At 41.1% G+C, this 23,552-nt stretch overlaps 1 protein-coding gene across 1 annotated transcript in view; it reads right to left on the bottom strand.

Moving 5' to 3' along the window:
• The window catches only part of FAM171A1 (family with sequence similarity 171 member A1), an 86,039-nt gene that overhangs the window by 31,676 nt on the left and 30,811 nt on the right, over nucleotides 1–23,552 (bottom strand). Inside the window, exon 2 of the mRNA XM_063150650.1 lies at nucleotides 4,472–4,699. Within this exon, the coding sequence (XP_063006720.1) occupies nucleotides 4,472–4,699 (228 nt within the window). The remainder of the gene's footprint in view (nucleotides 1–4,471; nucleotides 4,700–23,552) is intronic.

The following is a 23,552-nucleotide window of genomic DNA, read 5'->3' as shown; positions in this document are numbered from 1 at the left end:
AATAGCTGTACCAAAACTTGAAAACATGTTATAGAAAAACTCCAGTTTTATTTTACAGTGTCCAGTGTGAAGAACACACCACAGCATCACTGTTCTAATAAATAATTATGAGGGCAGTTAAACAATGTGCTTCTTTACCCATCAAAATTTATAGAGGTTCGATTTCCAGCCATTTGATCTTCTTTTTATACAGGCCTGCTAGACAGAAGAATTCTCTCTTACCCGTTTCCTGTTCTCTATGAGGGTATTGATGGACTATGATCAAATTACCCCATGAACTTTCTTGCTAATGAACAAAATAAATTAAGCCCTTCCAAGTCTTTCCCTGTAAACTGCATTTTCCAATCTTTTATCACCCCTGATAAAAGTCCACAGTTTTAAACATTCTTCTTGAAGCATGGATGTAGAGTTGGACACACATTTCCCTGAATGGCTATGCCAAGGACAAGTCCTGAAACACTATAGTCTGCTTTCCCAGTTTTTAACCTTATTTTACAGGTAAACAATTCCAGATGAGCTCTGCCCTCCCAGAAACACCATAACCATCATCCTCTGCTCCTAAAACTGTGCTTCACCATAGTGAATACCACAGTTTTCTTTGACTGACTGTCCTGGTTTCAGCCAGGATGCAGCTGTTTTGCTCTCTGCTGCTGGTACAGGGCAGTATTTTGGCTTCAGGATGACAATAATGTCAATAACACACTGATGGTGTGATAATGTCAATAACACACTGATGGTGTGGGTGCTGCTGGGTAGTGCTTGCCCTCAGTCAAGGACTTTGCAGTTTTCCATACATTGTCAGTGAGAAGCTTCAGGAGAAGCTGGGAGGGAGCACAGCTAGAGCAGTTGACCCAGACTAGGCAAAGGGAAATTTCATACCATAGAATGTCATGGCCTGTATATAAACTGGGGGGAGTTGTCTGGCAGGGGTCAACTGCTGCTCAGGGATGGGCTGGGCAATTGTATTGTGCATTACTTGCTTTAACTGGGTTTTACTTCCCACTCTTTTTGGTAAGTCTCATTCTTCTTATTATTATGATAAAATTTTACTTTATTTCAATTATTGCACTGTTCTTATCTCAACCCACAGTTTTTAGCTTTTTATGATCCTCCTCCCCACCCCACGGAGGCTGGGGAGGAGGAAGCAGATGGGTGGTACTTAGTTGATGACTGGAGTAAAACCATGACACTGCCTCTACCAAGGAATTCTGAACTGTACTGTCTCAGCAGCTCCCTCTCTTTATTGCATACACTGCTCCAAAAGAAGTGTCCTTTTAAATAAGGATTACCGGTCACAAATGTTTTCTTCCAAATTTTTTACAAAGAAAAATCTAAGCGTAGTTAAGAGCAGACAGATGAACACATCTTCCATCATGAAAACTTCAACAACTCAAGTGATGTTAAATTTATGAACTGTTAATAAGTGGAGTCACGGCACTGATGATAAATATTTTAATGGAAGAAGAGATCTTAAATCTTTTCCTCCTACCATTTATCACTATGTAAATAAATAATCCTTCTGCTTAAGCAACAAAGAGGTAGCAATAATTTTCGTTAATATAAGGGAAGTTAATTTCTGCCAAACTATAAGAACAGAAAACCCTCGACGTTTACTCCTTGAAGCTACTACAACAGAATCACAAGTTCAGTGGCTGCACAGCTTTTCAGCATAACACCATTACTAATGTACATTGCCTGTGATGGAGGAATCCTGATCCTTTGGCCAAGTTCTGCTACAGCACATTACCACCCTTTAGCTTTCAAACCTACTCCCTGCTCATAGTTATCACTTTCCCATTTGAGGTAAATATGGCCATAGTTCATTTACCACAGCACACAGGATGGCAGCTTAAAGACTGCCCTGGGTGGAATGCTTCTCAGAGTGGGGGATCTGCTCTGTGGGGGACAGCTCCTAGGACTGCAAACAAGCATTTCTGGGAAATGAGGATGCAGCTGTATGGGTGTGCCCAGACTGCACACTGCAGAACCAAGATTGAGATATGCTGCCTGTTCCCCATCATTCAAACCAGCTTAAAAATAACAATTTGCACATTTTTCCAAAGTTCTATACTATGCTAGTTAAAAGCATGATAGGCATTTAAATACAAACAGTCTTGGAAAGTTTTTTAAAGACTATAGGTGTCTTAGTCAATACAAAATATAAAAGCCTAAGTATCTTAACTTGTATGTCCTGTACCTTTTCAGGATTAATTCAAAGAACAACCCTATTAAACCTACATAGGGCATATCAAGTTATAACTTGTTTCTTTAATCAAAGAAAGGAATAAGTTCAAGGTACAGGAAGCAAAGTAAAGGACTCTACTTCCAATTAAATCAATGGCAAACTGTCTACCAGTTTCAGTGGGGGACGATCAGAGGTGAAACGAATCTGCTTTCAGAGCTAAGCTCACGTTTCAGCCATGAAAAGAAAGACTTTGTGGAACCTATACAATTACTGCTCTTTAACTTCAATGATTTACTAAAACAAAAATGCCCTGTTTGATTCCCTTCCCTCAAAATCAGTTTTTAAGAAAAACAACAAGCAAAAATCTAATCAAACAGACTCCAGGCTATGGAAGAGTACATCTCATTCAAAAGACCTAGGGTATAAGTCAGAAAGGGACAAGACACAAGGCACAGTTATTGCATACTTTCATCCTTTAAAATCACAGGAAGTATGCTGAGAAAGCTGCACTTCATCTTATTTAAAGAGAAAAAACTCAAAGGAAATTTCTAAACAGAGTCACAGAACAATTATGGCTGGAAGGGACCTCTGGACATTTTCTCTTCCACCTAACAGGGGTTGTCCAGTTGAGTTCTGAATGTCTTTCAAAGTGGACATTTCACAACCTTTCTACACGACCTATTCCAATTTTGCTGCTTGTATCATGGAGGGGTGGGTTGGGACAGACAGACACACACCCCCAACGTCTCTGTGGCAATAGCAAGACCTTTATTGTTTGAACCCAGCTTTATATGGCAGGTTTGAAACATCCCAGTCTATAATGCTCTTTGGTCTGCTCTTAACACCTCCCAGTTTCCTGACCAGTGAGAAGTCTGTAGCTTAGGAAGTTTGTGGGGCAATTTGATCACAGTCCATTGGTGATTGGTTGAAGTCCCTGTGTGTCAACCCAGGGGCTGGTTTATAGAACCTGGCTGGGTTTCTTGTTTACAACTGAATTATTTGCTCAGCCACAGATCAGCTGTGACAGCTGCTACTGTAATGAACTGTTGCCTTTCACTTATTTGAAACTCTCTTGGCTGCAACTCTTTTCAGTTGCTTCTTATTCTTTCACCACACCCCAAAGAGCTTGACTTAGTCTTTGCTGTTAGCTCCATTAAGCAGCTGAAAAACACAGTGGAATACAGTACAGAAAACGTGGAAGAAGGCACTCCTCTCTTATCTGAAGCAAGTGAAAGCAGATAAGTAAAGAGCACATTGAAATGCCTAAAGCATAATTCTGGGTTTGAAGAGATTCATGTTCCTTTCCCCTTCTGAAAATACATTTTGCTACTTGACCTTGCAGCAAGTCACGCAACCCTTCTGGCTATGTTGATATTAATAAATAAAATGGAGCCAAGGCATGGAATTCAACACTGCCCTGGGAACACATACACTATTTAAATATTAGTGCCCTTAAAACCTCCCTTAATTAGCTTTGGCCCAGGCTAATTATCAAACCTGAGGTGTGTGTTATTTAGGTGTGATTTGGGTATAATACAAGCCTGGGACCATTCCCGAATTACATGGACCCTAATTGTAGCTGAGGATTACAAGAAAGGCAGATGAAACTTGGGATATGATTTTCATCTCAAGGTTTGAAAGCCACCCTCAATCTGTTCTTTTTAGCAGTCACAAATAGGCTTCATGACTCAATTTTTTCCTTTTGTATAACTAATATAAGGTTCTGAGGCATTCTGATAAAAATTAACATGTAGGTATTATTGTTATACTTGTTTGCCTGTGGAAGAAGCAAAGCCATGCTAATTAAGTTAGTAAAAATCCTTACATGTGGATAACATAGCTGCAGATTGAAACCATTTTATTGACATGGCTAAGAACTAAAAGACAGGACATTTTTGTACAATGCAGCCTATGGTGCAACAGTTGTTGCTACACCTAGGAAGCAAAGCAAGAATACACCACAATGGCTGAAACAGGTTCTTGGAAACAGAGTTCCCATAAAGAAAAAGATCTTGAATAGATTTCTATTTCATATGGAGCTGTAGGAGCACCAACAGGTGTTTGAAAACTGATGTAGCACTGTATTAAGGACCTTAAGAAGAAGAGTGAATCTCCACTCAGCCTTGATGCTGCAGTTTAATTGAGGAAGAAATGTTACTATTTTTGAAATGTGCAGATACTTCTCTTCCCACCCAGGACCTCAAGCATTAAAACACATCATACAAAACTGTGTAGCTTCCTTTAGATTCAATATCTTACCTCAGAAGAAAAATAAAGATCTCTTACCAGGCAATCTTACAGGTTTCCATGGTGCAGAATTTGGCACATATGCATGTTTACTAGCAGTCACTATCAGCTGATTGCCCAACTTATACTGAAACTTGAGGAAGGCAGTGCCATCTGCTCCTGAGGTTCCAGATGCAATGGAGATCTGGTTGGTAAAAATCTCAATGAAGGCTTCAGTTACTGGCTGATGGGTGCTGGCATCACTTACATGGACCTTCAGCGTTACTTCTGTAATGACAAACAAGCACAGTGATTATTGTCTGAAGAGCTTCTGTGGGATGCAGCAGTTAGAGCATGCTGACACACCAGTGACTGAAAAGACACCAGCTCTGACATTTTGGTGCCATGTATGACTTCTTATACTGGCCTGAAGCTCTCCATCTCAGGCAGTCACTCTTCAGAGACACTGCAGAGTCTGCTACAAGCCAGACCAGGTCCTGAATTATTGCCCAACAACTAATTTCAACTGTGGAGGTATCTATCTCCACCTGTGACCCCCATGCAGCTGGGCAGCACATCTCCAGGGCAGGCAACGCTCCCTTTGAGGGGCAGCACGTCAATCATAGAGTTCTGCTGTACTGTGGCAATTCTAAATGTGTGCTATCAAACATCCTCTGTTAGTCACAGACAGCAGGGCATGGAAACTCTGCTCCCTGCCTTGCCATGCCTCTGCTCCAGCCAGTCCTCTCCAGCAGCAGAGGGGAGAGGGAAAGGCTGCCAGTGGGGTTTGCTCCTCACTCCTTCCCAAAGCAATTCTCTCTGTGTAGCAATGGAATGGAGGAAATCTGCTGTGACAGAAGCCCAGGGAGAAAGTGGGCAATAGAGCAGGCTGTGCTGCGGTTGGATATTTTCAGCTCTGGTGGGAGAGATTGCCCCAGCTGGCACAGGACTTTCCTGGTGATGTCTAACCAAGGTGGAGAAGTCCCACAGGATCATGTCCATGTCCTCAAAGCACAGGACACCCAGGTGGGATGCAGAGTGCTGGCAGTGATGGCAGCAGCCCTGACACTACTGTATCACCTGTCCCCACACAGTAATGGTGAGAAGCAAAGTGATGATTAGGCAGTCAGGAGAATCATACATCCTGCAGATATACAGGCCGAAGCCAACACAATGGACTGTATTTTTCTTGAGTAATTTGCCATTTTTCCAGAAAATAATTACTAGTTTAAATGTTTCCAGATGTACAATATTTGTCCACTCTGGGCACTCCTATGACTAAACCATGCATTGTGTCACCAGGCTTTTGTTACATAAAATGGAGTGGCTTGTGCAAGACAGTCCCTCTGGAAGGCATTCTTCTGTATCTATGATTATTTTTCTGTGCCTACAATAGTTCAATTGCCTCATGCACTAAAGCAGCAGCTGTTGCCTTTCTGCAATAACCATGACTTAAATCCAATGCTGTGTTAAAAAGACCCAGCAATGCTGGGTCCAAGACAGCAATGCTTCCACCAAGACATTCCTTGGGTTCTTTTCACTTCCACTTGCCTCTTCCTTTTATATGAACTTTTATATCCCTCTCTCTTTTCTCTCCAACTCTCCCCTTTCTCTCATTCCCATCCCAATATCCGGAGATTCTGTTGTTCTTACACGAAGTTCCCTACCTCAGCTTACTCCATTCCCTAACGTAGTAGATGGTATTTTGCAAACTCCCTTTTTGTGTCAGGAAGCTTCAGCCTCTCACAAGCAAGATCCTCTCCTCCCACTCCATGTGTAAATGTTTCTGCATGGGATGCCCAGGAAAGAGGGCATGACTTCCTGTTCATATACATTCAAAAACATTACACTGATTTCTACAGAACAGTACTGGTGGCACAGTTCTGTTCTATTACAAATGCCTTATAAGAACTTATTTTGGTTAAAGCCCTGAGTCAACCAGACATGACACCAAGAAGAAAACACAGAATTTAACGAAATCCTTGTGGTGAGTTTCAATAGCGAGATGACACAACCCAGTATGGGGAGAAACACACTGTAACAACCTAAAAGTTTAAAAGGACATGAGGACCTATTACAAAAGTATCAGCACATCTGCTCTAAGGGCATTTCAGCCAGAAAGATCAATATCTTGGGCCCTTTCATAGGCAGAGACCTTCTCTCTGAATCCTATAGTACTGAAAAGACCAATATCAAGCAGCCCTGAACAAAAACCCCATTAGAGAAATTCATCATCATCGCAGCCATTGCTTTAGAACTTGGCAGTGGAGGATGCCAATTTAGATGGGATCAGCATGAAATATATTCCAGCTATTAAAGATTCTGGACTTCTTCCCAGTTTTGCATTTAGTAGTCAAAGGAAGCAATGTGCATTGAAAAGCAGTGTCCACATACTCTGGTGTCCAGTACAGAGTGCCTCCTTAGAAACCTTGCCTTGACTACCAAGCAACTTGTGAAATCTTGTGTATGTGAAAGGCAGCCACATTAATCAATGAAGGAAAAATATATATTCATGTATTTACAAACATGAGGGCAACAAACAGTGTAAGTTTTAATTTTCAAAGTGGAGGGATATGCTTAGATCCAAAGCCAGATAGCTGCACTCTTAGCATTTCCCATTTTGAATTTCCTAGCAAAGAATGCAAGAATGGATGAGGTTAAGAATAACCTCAATGGGTGGTGCATTAAAGAAAAAGCAAGAGAACAGGACAAGCTGGACATCACTGTTAGCAATTTCAGTAACATGGTAGTTCAGCCTTCTCTAAAAACAACCACATATAAGGAACCAGGGAGCTCTGGAATATTAAATACTAATTAAGGAAGAGGGTAAGAAAACAATAGAAGGATCATATCAATTTAATTCCGTATATACATTCAAAATTCTACAAGAGAGACTACTACTAAAATTGATCACAAGAAAAAAAAAGATTTCCTGTATTCACAAATCCATCTTTCTCTTCCCAAATCACAGAACTAGCCATGAGTATCTCCAATAGGAAATGTCTTTATCTCCCACTCCATAGCTATGTATGGGCTTCTGTCTGCATACTTCTCTCTTTCTGCATCCCTCTCTCTTTCTGATAAGGAAGGACAGGGGCTTCCAAAATCCTTCTTCTGAACAGAAATGACAAAGGCAATCACCCAAGACAGAATACTGATGTCCTGAAAGGCAGCAGACTGGAACTGCTGTTCCAAACCACACAGTCCCTAGATCAGACACTGGGCTTGTTTTCTCCTTTTTGATATTTAACATGTTTTCTCCTGAGCAGATAGAGAAAACCCTAGCAGCCTGAACAATCCTAATTCCTTTTCATGTGTTATCTTCCCTGACAAACATGTGAAATGTGTACAACTTGCTTAATTCAGAGCCTTCTCCCACATGACAGCTCCTTTTTCTTATCTAATGCAGCAGTGAAGTCACGAACACTAAAGCTACGTTATCACTGTAATTTCCACAGCAACTGAATGATTAAAAGCTTAAAACTGGAAAGAAATTGTTGTAGAAAACATCCTCTCAAACAGTGATGTGATGAGAACAACCTATAAAAAGAGACAGTAAGTTTCAGAATTGCTAGAATATATTCAGGCACTTCTTGAGGATCAGGGGAACTGGAGATGGGAAATAAGACAGCAGAGTAAGGACAAGTGACCCAAGATCAGGCTGATCTCTAATTAATAGGGAAGTCTTAGACTGAAAGAGTAGGTATACTGGATGAAATCAATTAGAAGCAGTTTAGAAGACTTTAAACTAAGGAATAGAGTATTTAAAATATCTGGCAAACCTTTTAGCTGGAACTCTTAGCAAACAGTGGGTATAAAGCAGGTACCTTATTCCTGAGTTCTGCAGCCTACGACAGCAAAGACCTCACACAGAATTAAAGACACATGAACTCAGAGAAGAGGCACAGTTGCAGACGAAGGCAGGGAACTGAAAGCACTGCAAAAGATGAGGGAAGCCAAGCCTGCTTCATTCTCAGACTATTGTATGTACAGTAGAAGTGTTTGCTGAGTTCTGGAGGAATTTTTTTCTGTGCTTCTAGTGAGGTCCAGGAGGAATGGGACATAAAGGTGAAGAGTGCTGAGGCTTCCTCATTTAAGAGCAAAGCAGAGATGGCTGAGGTGACAGACCCAGGGCAGCTGTGGTCTCTCTCACTTCCCCAGACAAGCCAGCCACAGTCAGGACAGGCTATGCTTGAGCCATAGCCCTGTCTGATGCACCTGGCTCCTGGCTGCTGTGGTGTGAACGTGTCTCTTTCAGACCTCATCTGTCTGGCATGTACTTCCCTGTTGGCTGCTAGCACTGGTGGGCACAGGCACAGAGCCAGAGTCACTTGTCTGCACCACTCGTGTGTGTCCTGCCGTTATATTCTTTGAGAAAAGATTCAAGTCCAAAACAAGAACCACTTAGGATAACTGTCATTTCCAGGAGATAAACCACAGGCAAAACCACCCTTTCTGTAAGGGCAAAAAAAGCTGTGTCTCCCTGTCTATAAGTGCAGGTAGGAATGGCCCACTTGCAGATGTTAAATAGTGCAACCCTTCAACTCTGCTTCAAGAATCCTAATGCTAAGTGGGAAAAGAATGTAAGTATGAAAAGAGAAAATAAAACCAGCAAATGCAGGGGTAAATTCCACAAAAATATCAAGGCTGATGTATAGGTATGCTCAAGCAAGTCTAGTGTAAATCTCTTCTCTTACAGTCCTTTGTCTTCTTTTAAACACTAAACCTCCTACTTATTCTTCAAATGAGTGCAAACCAAAACCACTAGTTATTGTGAAAAAAGCTGCTGAAGTGCAGCACCCTCCCAGTTTCGTAGTACTAAATTTATTGTAAGCTGTATTAAAAACTCCAGCATTTTCAAGGTTATAATTTGGGAAAGTGAAAAAAAGACCAAAAAAATCCCTAAATGGTAGCATTCCAATCCAGAATCCCATCTGTCTTCTTAATCTGATTTTTGAGATTTTACTAAGTTTAAACTTTCTCTGAGCAATCCTTCCTGTGCCATCTGCTCTATGAACCCTACTGCCTCTCCTGAAATACAATTAACCTTAAAAAAAACATTTCTTCACTTGTAACCCCTTCTTATACTCACAACTGCTCTTTACATTGCTGTGAACTCTCAGTTTGGGAATGATTTCCTTTTTGGGAATGGCTGTCATCACTGCTGTCTTCTGTAACTAAACTCTTGAAAAGGGACAAGCACTGGTTTTAGGTGGTTTGGGGCTTTGTTTGTTTGTTGGGTTTGGTTGTTTTTTTTTTTTTTTCTCTCTTCAAGTCAGTAACATAACACAGAAAATAAAATCCTGAGTGACCTGAGCAAAGACAAACTGTCAGATTCCACATATTGGAATAAACAGAGAAAAGTTATGACACAGATTGAAAATCAAAGATCACAATCCTATTTAGATCCCAAGCCTGCAATTTGGTTTCTGTGCACACACCCCTCTGTCAGGCAGACTCCCACTGACGTGTGCTGGCCAGATGATCTCTTTTGGGAGCAGGCTGACACAGGCAGCTGTGATCACTTAGCTTTTCCTTTGGGGGTCCCTTATCCATGGACAATGTCTGGATATTACCAAAGAAAGAGATATTTAAATTATCTAGGTTTTGATTAGAAAAAGAAAGCTTCCTGCTTATTTAAAAAAAGCCATTATGAATTTTATGTAAAATTGTGTCCTCTGCTCTGATTGAGCTTACTGGCAACATGCCTGGCTTTGAATCCTATGTGCCAAATGGATAAGCCTTTCTGTCTCTTAACCTTTTGCCCATGTGTGAGGTCAATCCTCAGCCAAACAATAGGATTTTCATTTATCTAAGGGAAAACATTTTCCTAGAAAAGGAGTGTTCCCTGTGCTTTAGCCACAGATGCCAACTCTAGCATTTACATATTGTATCTTCCTAATGGGCTACATCAAGAAGACTCTACTGACAATCACACTTCAAAACAGCAGCAGAGTAAGTTTGTATGAAGAAAAGGAAACATGAATGTAACATCCTTCAAGAAGTAAATAGATTCTGATCTTCACTGATGTTGTCAGCTAAAGTAAGTTCTCAAGTAGCCTCTCAAATAGCAAACTACACGTGCTTGAACAAGATTTGGAGTGAAGATGATGACATCCTCTACTCAGAACTGGCTCTGGCCCTCATTACAGGAACATCAATAGTGCTATACAGCTCTCCCCTCCACCACAGGTCAGGTTTCAGCTGGGCTGAGTGTCCCAGGGAACCCAACCATGCAGAGGATGGGACACAGGAGGGTCTGCTCAGTGCCTGTTCAGTGACTGGAGAATGAGACCAAGGCTGCTGCAGTCCCTGGCACCAAGAAAAAAGTTCCTTACTACACTAGTCAGAAATCCAGTAAGACTACAAAACAAATCTTGGTTCTCAGACCCAGATTCAGAAGGGATTTAGAAAGCAGAGGGGTTCAGAGAAGAGGCACATAAAAACCCAGGGGACAGTGAAGCAGCCTTGGGACTGGCCATCTGAGGAGCATGACCTACTCTTCCTGCAAGAGAAGGCTGGATCACCATGCATAACAATGAAACTGCAGAAGATCAAGTCAGCTGAGGACCCTTAGTCTTGCTGACAGAGACAGCCAACAGCTGTACACTGAACCTAAGCAAATTCAGGTGTCATTTCTTGGCAACAAAAGAACAGCTTACTGGATAGTAGACTCAGGCTGTGAGAAAAAAATTGGGTTAACAGCTGTAATTTTAGTCCTAGGTGTTTAATTAAGGCTTACAATCAATGTTAAAAGTTAAGAGAATTCATGTTTGATTCTAGAACACTCATGAAGCCAGCCCAAGTGGTTGGTTGTGGTGCTTTTTAGCACTGCAATCTGAATTTGCTGAACACTTTGTATTTTAGAGGTCCAGGGGATGACTATCAGTAGGGTTCTCCACACACTGGATACTTGCAGTGTGATGTCTGTAATTAACCCCCCATCTCAGAAGCCAAGAAGGAACTTTCTTCCTCAAATGCACAACTGACGGATTTCTGAGTTTTTCTGTTATTCCTCTCTCTTGCTCTTCCTCAGAAACAGCGGAGTGCAATGAGAACTGCACATTACACTCTTGGCTAACATAAAGAAGCCCCCACATTGGTCCTGATCAGAGCATTCTGCTCACCTCATCTCTGAGGACAATCAGGATCCAGGATTGGGGAGGAAGCTACACCCGGGTAGCACTTGAGGCTTTTCCACCCTTCTCTGCAGCTCAAGTTGATTCATCCGCATTTCTCATCTAACAATCCTTGCTGCTCCAAGTGCCTCAGGCATTGCTGGCACTGTGGCTGGTTCCCCTAGTGCACAAGAATTTAATTTCCAGGGGATTGAAATAGTTTATCTTAACTAAAATAATTAGTCTTAATCCTCAGTTTTCAAATACAGCACAATTGTCTGTGATATGAAGGTCAGACAGGTGCCCTACTTACCTCTTCAGGTTTAAAACCCATTAAACAAAGTGATCATAAACTAAAATGATAAATACATTAATCTCACAATGCATTATGTCCTAGTGATAATGCACACAATTTTTAGTAAAATGTCACAAAAAGAATTCTACTGTATGAACTAGAGCAATTTATGCCATGTACAATGAAAACCAGGCTGCTCTACAACCCCTGTATTCAAAGGGGAGGGAGGGGTAGTTACAGGATAACAAAATAAAGACATCCATCATGCAACAGTCCAACATGTAAAAGAAGATTTGCATAGTCTGACCTGCTAGAGCCTAGAGCATTACCACCAAAATTAATTTCTTGGGAAAAAAGGTAGGAATTTGCTTTAATTAAAAAAGTGGGAGCCATATGCATAATGCCCAGATGAGACTCCGATACCCTATTGTTAAGTGATTAAACAAGCATTTATAATTAACTTGAAACTCACACGGCTATGAAACTCATGAATAGCAATAGTTGCATTAACAGGTCTGCCTTTGATCTCTACAGGAACTGTGCATGACACAAACTAATTTCATTTCCAAACCTTGTCTCTTAGACATGGAATTAAATAAAATACTGTCATGGAGGGCAGATGGAAGTTGAGTTTCAAAGCTCTAGTTTGCCACACGCATAATGTATTCTTTACAAGACAGGAAAAAGTAATCCCTACTTAAACCCCTCTTTTTTTTTTTTTTTTTTTTTTTTTTTTTTTTTTTTTTTTTTTTGTAATAGAGTTCTTTGAAACTGTTTGGGGATCAATATGAAATGAGAAGTTAGTGCACTGATATTTTCCAGTTGCTCAGCATTAGAGTTCTCCCCTGACTCAAGACCCCAGCTGATTTTGTGACATCAGCTCTGAGGATAACACCACACTGAGCTCAGCCACTTGGGGTTTTAACTTTACACCTACTGCACCATCAGTCTAGTTTGGGGGAGGGCAGAAAGGGAAAGCTTGCATTTGCTGAGCCACAAAGGCATGTGTTACATTTTCGCAGAACAGCTTTATCCTAAATCTATTAATAAAAGTATGCATCTGATGACAGCAGTTTAAAGCAGATATATTCTAAGTTCAAGCAATCCAATGTATGTTCAATGGGGCAGTGGGGAGACATGCACTAGTTTTCCCCTAATTTTCAAGCAGCTTTAATCTTAGGTTTAATCTCTAATTTTCAAAGCCTGTTGTGAAAGCAAAGCTAGATATCACTTTGGAAGAGGCTATTTTTACTTGGGTTGTTTGTTTTTAAACAAACCACTGTAACAATTCAAACAAACTCATCTCAAGGGCCTCTCTACATTCCCATTGCAGCCTGCAGTGCAAACTTCCACTTTCATCTCAGTAATCCACTGATGTAAGCTCATGCACAGAGAGAGGTGAACTATTGTGCTGAAACTTTACCCAGGCACTTGCACATACCCTTCCTTCAAATAACTCGACAGTCGATTTATAATCACTTCATTCCTTGAAGAGGTTATCCCCAGCTGGCACACAGGAAAATGAAATTGTAGGTGAAGCTGCACATGGTAACCATCTCAATCCTCCAACCCAGCCAGCCTCAGCAGAGAGCTCTGCAGAGTCATGAGGAGTGCAGCACTACTCTATTGTTCAGCTACTCCACAGGAAAACCAGGAGCATCCCTTCCCTCCCCACCTCTTTGGCCTGGCTGTGGACTCTTGCTCCTTCTCTTGGGCTACCCTGCTTCTCCTTGGAGCTGCTGCAGCTTTGGCTGCATTTACTAACCAGCAGTGCACCAGCCTAACAAACCCAGTGGCTCAATGCCAGGTTATCAGGCTGAACTGCTGAAGCAAAGCAGCCCCACGTGCCAAAATCAGCAGAATAGGCAGGTGTGGGGGTGGAGAGTGGTGGCCAAGGCAAACACTGGCAGAGGAAAAGAAAGGATCTGGGACCACCCCTGCTGGTTCACAGGCATTTCAGCCAGCTCTGCTGCCCCCCTTTGGAAGGGTACCTGCTCATCTCCTGACCTAGGCAAGCTTAAGGTCAATATTTGGCATGTACAGTTGTAGCAAATCTTTATTCTGCATTAATTCCAAATCCCATACTGATTCTCCAGCAACTTCCCAAACTCTACCGCTGCATACTGGCACCACAGCAGTAAAATCTCCTGGCACTATAACTACAGGATGCTTTAAACAATGCCAGGAAAGGGCTGGTATGAAGCAGTATGGACTTTTGCACAGGCCTGACAGAGTGTTTACAACAGCTCTTGAACACCCAAAAAGCTCTACAGTCAGTTGGTATTTGCAACTAGGTGGATGGAGGAGGTTACTGTTGTTTCCTCCCAACCCTAAAAAGCTTCCTTTTATTAACATCTCTACATGGCACTCCCTGTGACTTCTGTCACAATAGCACCAGCATTAAATGCCACCCAACTTGCCTCTATTGAAATTTTCCTATCCTCCAAAATTAATTATTTCCAAGCTTTTGAGAATTTGCTGTTCAAAATAATATTTCTATTTTCTCATTTAGAATAGCTTAAACATTTAATTAACCTGTGATCTAGGTCTTCTTCTAGATAATCAAGAAAAACTTTAAATAAAATAGGACCTGTTACAGTTCCCTTTATCCTAACACTGTAAAGCAAGCCCACCTTAATACATGGCCATTCATCACTACACTTTGTGTTCTCCTTGATCCAATCTCAGGCACATAGAAGAAGCCTTCTGATCCAAGTCAATTAATTTTTCAATTAATATTTTTGAACCAGGCTGCTGTACTGCCTATACTTCAGCTATGATGACTGCATATATATGCAGAGCATACATAACTGACTCAGCAACCAAAACCTACGTCAGTTTAAATTACTGTAATAGCCAGGGTGATTTAAATTCTTGGCAGGGGATTATTTTTAAGGGCCATTATGATTTCATGAGAAAAATAATTCTAATCAGATTGAAACTGTGATTTTGAAAAATTACTTTCTATTCCCCTACACTGGAAGTCAATTATGTAGATCAGAAGTTATTGACTCTTCCACAAATTCACAATCATAATGGAAAGGTACAGCTACACTGGCAACATTCATCTTTCTTAGACTCACTGTATATAAAAACCACAATATGACAATGAGGGTTTGACATGCTGCTCACACACCTTCTTTTGCCTTCCAAGATGGGAAGAGCACTGGAGAATACCTCTATATTTCTTGGTCTCCTGGCAGCTCTGATTTCCAGAGCTGCTTATCATAAATACATGATTACCACTGTAGCTAGAAATGAAGGTTTGGAGATCCACACAAACCAGGCTTTGGCAATGGGTGAAAGTAACTTGGGATAGCCTGCTTGTTTAGGTAGTATATATAAACTGCCTATCTAAGGGGATGTATGAAAGGGACAACACTCAGCTGAAGGACTCCTGGTGTTCACAAATCAAAATGCTAAAAACCAGTGAATCACAGCTGATCAAACAGATCACTGAATTATCTGTTCTATTTATAGATCAATCTTGATGTAAAATGCTGTGACTGGCCAATAAATGGCAGAGGAAGGCTGAGAGATGGGCAAGGGCTGTGTGCCCTGAAGCTCAGGAAATAATGCAGGCTGGGACTGACCACAGCTGCTGCAAACAGGGCTGACTGTGTCTCAACACAAATGGCACCCGAGGGTGGCCTTTGTGTTAGATGAACAGCTATGTCATTTGAGTGAATCAAGTGACTACACCACTGCTGAGTGGATCAAATATTTCTCCAAGTTCATTAAAAAATTGAAACTGTCTCCCAAACTAGCACAGGGAAAGCATAAATACATGGCTCAGACCAGCAAAGTGTGTAAGAATTGAACAATTAGCAACATAAAAAAATAAAATCAGAGATAGTTGTGGGCTGTTTTCAACCCATGTATTCCTTCTCAGCAGCTGGTGATGGCCAGCATCATGATGGTGAGCTTATTACAGAGACCAAGAACATTTACCACGTATTAGTGTAGCAACTGAATTATTATTGTTGTTAATGTATTTCATATTAACAAAGTATAAATTACATTGGCATTGTGATTTTGGTATATTTTTTATCGTTCTGCTAAATCAAAAAATACCACATAATGTTAAATGTATCTTCAAATAAGTAAACTTTATATTACACTTATGGCCTACCAAAAAGAGCCCAGTCAGAGCATGTAAGATTCTGGCAAATGCTGAAATTATTTACTAGCTTGTCCATTTGACAATATAAAAGACTTATAGCTTTTACTCTGGCATAAGCCCATTCTAGATATTTATAGCTGTAAACAGCACTCTTCTCAAGCTCTTTCCCTCAGCAAAGAATCTCTCAAATTCTTTCATTTTACCTCGTCTGTTTCTTATACTTGTGTTACAAAACACACATCTACTTAGGAGTAACACCATCACACAGGGCTGCTGGTGTCTTCAGCTGGACAAATACGGCCACTTTCCCACTGACAAGCAGATATTTAGAACTGAAAACATTCCAGTGGTATGCCCTGCTTCCTTGGCACAGACAGCAACATGAATATTTTGTAGGCTACTTAGTCTATGCATTAAGCAAGCATTATAAACTATTATTATATTGGTTTAAACAAGCAGCTGTATGTCTGGAAAGTGATCTAGTGTGTGCAAACAATGCTTAGAGGAAGCAGGAAGGAAGCCCTTTCTAAATACCCAAATCATAGAGATGCTACACTTATACAGAGACACTGCATTACCAGGATGTGCTGAGAAATTTGCTGGGATGCAAATGAAAAAGGAGATATACAAGACCAATAATCAACTTGTAAAAGAGTAAAATATGCTCTACTGTATGTTGTGCCCAGAACATGGTTTTCTGATGAACATGACAGTGCTTGGTTAATGATTGGACTAGATGATCTTAGAAGACTTTTCCAACCTTACAGATTCTCTAATTAGCAGATAAAAGCTGGATGTATGTTATGCACATACACATGTATGCTAAGTTAAACTGAAAACACAAGGTACATCTAATCACACTAAAAATGACAGCATCGACTTAGAAGGTTCCTTGACAGTACCAGTTATTATCACTTCCCTGAAACCCACTCAAAAACCAAGTTTACAGATACTTTCTTGAAATTAAGAAAACATGTATTTCATGTAGGGATATGTCCTTTGTTAATCTGTAATTTATTCTGTTCTCACATTTACAAAGGAGCTGCTAAGAAAAATTCCAGTATTCAACAGTTAATCACTACTTTAAAGGAACTCGTCCAATAAATTTAAAACATATTCTACCATACTTAGTCATAAATACAATTCCAGTGAGTAAAAGCATAGTGCTAACCTTCTAGTGAACATGTAAAATAGAGACACAGATTCCTCATCTTTCCTTCTCAAATTTAACAGCTGTAGGAAATCTATAAATACCAATTTTTAGCAACATATTCAGTGTCTCTTCAAGTTATGTCTTATTTTGACATTCACTTCTCTAAATCACTATAAATTTAATTTTAAAGTTCACATAATTCCAACATGTCCTGAGATTTGGGAAATTAACTTTCCACAATACAAAAGTAAGGTATTCTTCCTCCTTCACTGAGCATATGTTCTAAATCAAAATTGCTCTTTAATTTTTTGCCCCTCTTCACACTACGACTCTGAAAATAAAAACCCAGCCCACATAACTCAAAGGATGTGTGTATGTATATACACTCACAGCACACAGTTATACAGGAAGGCTGATTTATTTATTTCAACAACAGATCTAACAACACAAGTAGTCAGTTATTCTCTTGAGGTTGCAAAATGACTGAAGGGAAGAGGAAAAAGGACAGTAGATTGCTATTACTGCTCAAAGGCAGCCTGAATTCCCAGCCAGCCTTGTGCTACCCTAACAGCACAAGGGAGACCTCCAGCCATCAGCTGGCCAGGCACAGTGGGCACCCTTTAAAGAGCACAGGAGGTGCAGAGGGTAGAAAACCCCACAGCACCCATCCTGAAGGAACCAGGGCTCTGCTGCAGAGATGACAATGACCAGTTCTGTTGTCTTACATGTTTATAAAGACAAAAGGACTTTGGGCCCACTGCACTAGTACAGGATCAGCAACAAATACCACAGCAAGACAGAGACAGTTCTATTTAGTTATAATAAAATTCTACAGACAAATTAATGTCCTGTACCCACACACATGTGGATGCAATATGTGAGAAACAAAATAATTTAAAATGCAATTGCCTTAAATGGCAATTTTAAATAGCTTATCTGCAGACTCAAGTTTTTCTCAGAAATGGTGGGTTATGCTAAGATGTTCAAGGTGAACAAGAAGGATTTTAACTTCAGTTTTGGACCATTCAAATACTCCCATTTGAGTTGCTAAATAAAGAAAAATTGAAGCAAGTAGGCATTATTACCAGCTAATTAATATTTGCACTTCATCTTTCTAGCCATTAAATGAATATTAAAATTATGCTGGAATTATTTTGTAGTTATATTCACATGGAGCCCAAAATGCCTGGGTCTCAAACAGCACATAACAGCAAGATAACAGGTGAGCTAAGTAAAGCAACTCATAGTGTACAGCTACTCCTTTAAAACATGATAATTCTTATGTTAGCTGCAATACCAAAGCCAGGCAAAATACATTTCATATTCATTTCAATGAGAGTTCTACATATAAAGCACTGCTGCCTACCTTGGAGTTTGGATTAGAAACTCATTTTTGTTACTGCCATGCTAAAACTGCAGTGAAGTGGGTGGAATTTCTTAAAATCTCTTTTTAACTATGACTCTCAGCCAAAGTGTTTTTGAGAACCACTACTCCAATTCCCTTGGTAGAAAGGACTTTTAGAAAATCAAATAGGTAACTGTGAAGCAGAACGGGTGAGATTTCATGATCCACTTAGGGATGCAGTGCTAAACTTGCTGTCAGCATAGAGTGGTAGAAGCAGATGGCTCTGCAGGCCATAAGCTACTTTTGCACCATGCCTATCCTCTTCCACAAATCAGAGGGGTTTCCTGGCAAAATGTCCTGGGAACTGCCTGTTATGTTACCAGTAACAAAGCCTGGACTCTGCAGATGTGGCCTTCACCTTGGCAGCTCTCCTGTTTCTGCTGCCCAGGCTATATCAGGTGCAGAAAGGGTCTGTGAAAGGCAGCTGCACTCCAAGCCAGGAATCCTCTCTGTCAGGCAAAGCCACTGCACAGCATCTTCCCAGCCTGGGTCCCAGGAACAGCATAAGAATGTGCTCAAGCCTGAGGGTCTCCCCCAGGAATCCTGGTCTGGGCTATTTTCTGCTCTTGTGCTGAACACTCACTTGGCTTAAAATCTGCCACCTCTCTGGCTTGATGACTTACTGCTGAAATAACTTGGTTAAGATGATACATTTAGACCCTCAGCTATTCATTTTCAGAACTGCTTGTGAAACGCTTTACTTCATATTTAGCTACCTTTGTCCTGCTGTCCTCATTTTCCAAGACTCCATCACTCACTCACTCCATCACTCATGTTTCTTTGAAAAGAAAAACAGAGAAAGCTGTGCTAAATGCAATTAACTGTAAAAACCTGAAATAAATTGATTTACACTGGAACAATATGTCTGGTTTAAACTTCATTTTATTTAAGTAGCAGTGATAGCAAATATATTTAAGTAGCATACCTGCCAGAGTTTAAAAAGCAAAACAACAAAACACACGTACTTTACTTTGGCTCTCTCTACAACAGTTTAGGACAAACCTTTCCAAGTTTCACATCAGACTGTGTCAACATGCAGAGGAAAACAGGCTTCAGAAGCTCACTTTACAAAATGTACAGAGAATTTAAAATTACTTTTTCAAATACAAGTTTCATTTTTCAACAGCTTCATTACAACCCTTGCTACATTGCTCCCCAAAAGTGTCCTTCTGAAAATATGCATCCTTTTCAGATCATTTTCAGTGACAGCAGGAACACTGATTTCAGCAACTGTAACAGCTCAGTTGTGAAGTTACCAAACCTTTTTGCCAAATCAATCAAACCCAGAGTTACAAGAAGCCCTAAAGCATGCAGCAAATGACACTGACAATCTGAAACGTGATATGATCATGAAGGTCAGAGCGGGCAGAAGGCCCCTTGGTGAGTCCTGGAGCTCCTGCCTCCAGGGTGAGGATGCAGGTTCCAGCCCACTCACACAAAGGCAACATCTTGCTGCCATTTTGTGTGGGCAGCCCCAATTGCTCTTGCCCATGACTCAATTGCAACAGTAACAGATGGGACTTGACCTACTCCCTTTTGAAGCAAGCAATCACCTGCCAGTCTGTTTTGGTTTTCCCCCCACCATGGCGGCTTTTTCCAGGCTACATACAAGGCCCTTGAACCTACAGATTACATCAAGAGTCACAAATGGCACCTGGAAAAGAGCAAGTCATGAGGCTTGCCAGAGTTATACTGCCATTTTTACTGTTACTGGATTTTAAAATATATTTAAAATAGGATCCATAAAAGCAAAAAGGTCAATAAATACTGGTGAATAATAAAGGAAGTCTATTAAGATGGCAGTGGGGCTACTTCTTGGTTTAGGGCTCTTAGGAAACAGTCACAGACTCTATTTAGGAAAAGGAGCTCTGAACTCAGAGAAAGAAAAGTAGTACAATAACAGAGAGAAAACATAATGAAGAGAGGGCAGCATCCAACTTTTGATGAGTTTAATGAAAGCCTACAAATACATTCTAGCAGTTTTTTAGCTTGCAGAGAATCAACAAAATGTTTCATGTTCAGGGGGACTTTCTATTAGATAAAAAAAGATGAGTGAATGTATCCTTGGGGAAGGAAAGGCCTTTGGGCTGAGCTGGCAGGAGCAGTAAATGGACACCAGAGGTACAAAGCTGAGAGCCTGCCTGGTTACCTGGCACATCTGCCAGCCTGGGTAAAATGGGAGGGGACAGGAGGACAGGCAAAGAGGGGAACAGTCTCCATTCACTGCATCAGGGAAACCAGAGTGAGGAGAGACGCTTACACAAAAGTCACAGGTCCACAGATGTTGTCCCTCCATGTTCCTGAAGTTTAGAAAAAACCCCATTAATGGGTTTTTCTCCCTGAACACCAGACTCTCCTTCCTTTTTAAGTCCTTATCACATTCCAGTAATTCCTGTCAGCTCTTGGCTGACTCTTGCTATTTGCTCTTACTTGGACCGGCCTCAGAAGTGACCCTGAAGTGTTCAGAAAAGCAAGATCCAGAGAAAGCTTTTCCTTGGTGCAGCAGTAAAAGACCAACACCTACATGATGCCACAGGCCCTGCTCTCTGAAACAGCCATCGCTCCACTCTGCTGATGTGCCAGGGTCTCCGGGCTGGAGAGGAAGGCAGCAGGGGCAGAACACAGCTGTGATCCTGCCAGCAGCCAGGAGCTCTGCTGGGGAAGCTTCCCATCCCCCGGCCTTGGGCTACACACTTCATTGACATCATCCAAGATTCACTCCCCTTCCAGCACATCCACCCCAGACACTGACAACATCTGCTTTGGGCCAGAATACCCTGGCCTTTGGACTCCCATTTCTCCTTTCTCTTTACACTCATTTGCTACATTTAATTTATTACAGCAGCTGGATGTTCAGGTTTAAGATCCTCCTATGCACGTGGGCTTTGTGTATGTGAAGTATCATCTCCCTCTGGATATGGGGGTGTTGGAAGGGAGGGAAGAGAAGTTGAGTATTTCAAGCCCCTCCCTTTGATTTGCAGAGTAAGTACATGAGTGCTGTGTGCCAAGAGACTTCAGTGCAAGGGCTGCACACAGCTGTCATGGAGCCAGGTGACAGAACCAGGGCAGATCCACTCCAGCACCAGCATATGGGTCACTTCTGCCTCTTCCCTCCCACAGACACCACCCTCAGCCCACCACCCCAGGGCTGTCAGCCAGCTGGCAAGGAACTGAGGAGGGGAGGGGAGAGCAAAGAATCACAGGCTCTGCCTTCTCCTGTCACAGCAGTCAAGACAAGCTGAGATGCAAACACTTGCCTACGCACACATTGTGCTGTGATGCTGTTCGGGGCTTGCAGGACTATGACACCCATCCCCTCAGAGGCACACAGTGACTCACAGCAGCACTGACTTCACACCCTGCAAGCATCAAAACCAGCAGCAGGGTATTGGGGACAGGGGAAGGAATACTGAACAGCATGCCCTGAAACCACCTGAGCTGTGCAAAACAGCAACTCCAGTCTTGTACCACAGGACCCAGGGAAACACCATGGCTCTGGGAACTGTACCCACTGCTCCAACAGATCCCAGACCCATGCTGGGAGGACACCTAGGAGGATGCCATCCCTCTGACTTGTGCAGCTTGTTCTGCACAAGATGAATTCTGAAATGGCTGTAACCCATCTGGGTCCCACCCCAGCCAGAACTGCAAAGCACATGGTGAACCCCTTCTGCCCCTGAAGCTTTGGCATAGCCTGTGTGACAGCACTCAGCATCTGGGACACTTGCAAGGTAAACCCAGAGCAAGCTGCAAGCAGAAAGGCATCTAACACTAGCAACACTTGGCTCTTGCAAACACTTCAGCAAACCACAGGTTAAGTAGCTGCCTAAGTGCTAGAAGATGATCTGCACATTGCTTTATGGGAAAAAAAGAGAAAAAAAAAAGGCAAATGGAAAAGATTTGTCACTCAGCAGAGATAAACGGTGGTGGAGGACATCTATACACGTCAGCAATCAGATACAAAGCAGTGCCTAAAAAAATCCAAAGGGAAAATTAGTAAATAGTATGCTTAAATGAAATATGTGTGATATATATGCAATATATATGTTGTAAATGCCATATGTGATATAGATGCTTTTTATATCCTGCCTTGCCTACAAAGATCTTTGTGGGTTCCTTTGAAGTTAAATGTCTACAGATTATTTTTATTATTTTTTAATCTGTTTAATTATGTTCCAGGTGGACAGTAAAATATTTGCCAGCTTTTAGACAAGAATTTTCCAATAGTTTTATTTGGAATGCTCACTGGTTTTGCAAAGGACAGCTGTAGGACTCTCACTTGCACATTCAGCTACTTCAGAAACTGCAAGCTTTAGCAATATCAGAAAATAAAGTTTTCTGAGTAGCCTGTATATAGCTCCATGATTCCAAAGGCTCCTGTAACATCAGCATACCTTGGAGAAAAAGCCAAGGAACATCTGAAGTGTATATTTAGGCTATTTTTGAATGCTCTGCCTTTATACATCTAACAAACACATTCTAAATTGTTCAAAGGTTAGTACAGGAAGAAAATAGTTAGTGCTTAACACTAATACAATGTTACTTTGAAGTACCAGAGACTATACAGAAAATAAAGAGTGTTTACCAGGCAGCTGTTTGGTTCTATACCCTACTCATGTCCAGCTGACAGACTATAAAATGACCACATAGAAACCAAAAATTTAAGGTTCAAGCATATATACAATACTTCCAAGGCCAACAGCACAAGAAGTGTGAATAGCATTGTGTATCACATCTACCTTCTACAGACTCGTAAGCTTCCTTTGCAGTATTTTGGCTTTTATTATACCAGGTTTTTGAGATTCACAAGTGCCATTGGTGAGGAGAGCTTATTAATAAACAGAAATTAATCAAGTTTTATACACCACAATATGAAGATTTCGTCAACCTTTGTTTTTAAACTGTTCTTTTGCAGTTTACCAAAGAACTTCAAAACCCACACAAAACAGGTATTTAGAACTATTCTTATATCTGGTGTGAAAAATTCTACAATAATTTCTTCACAGAATTGATCTTTAAAAAGTAGTTATTAAAAATTCCTAAATCA

Source organism: Melospiza melodia, chromosome 1 (assembly GCF_035770615.1).
Source record: "Melospiza melodia melodia isolate bMelMel2 chromosome 1, bMelMel2.pri, whole genome shotgun sequence".
Taxonomy (NCBI): Eukaryota; Metazoa; Chordata; class Aves; order Passeriformes; family Passerellidae; genus Melospiza; species Melospiza melodia.
This window is presented reverse-complemented; position numbering and strand designations above follow the sequence as displayed.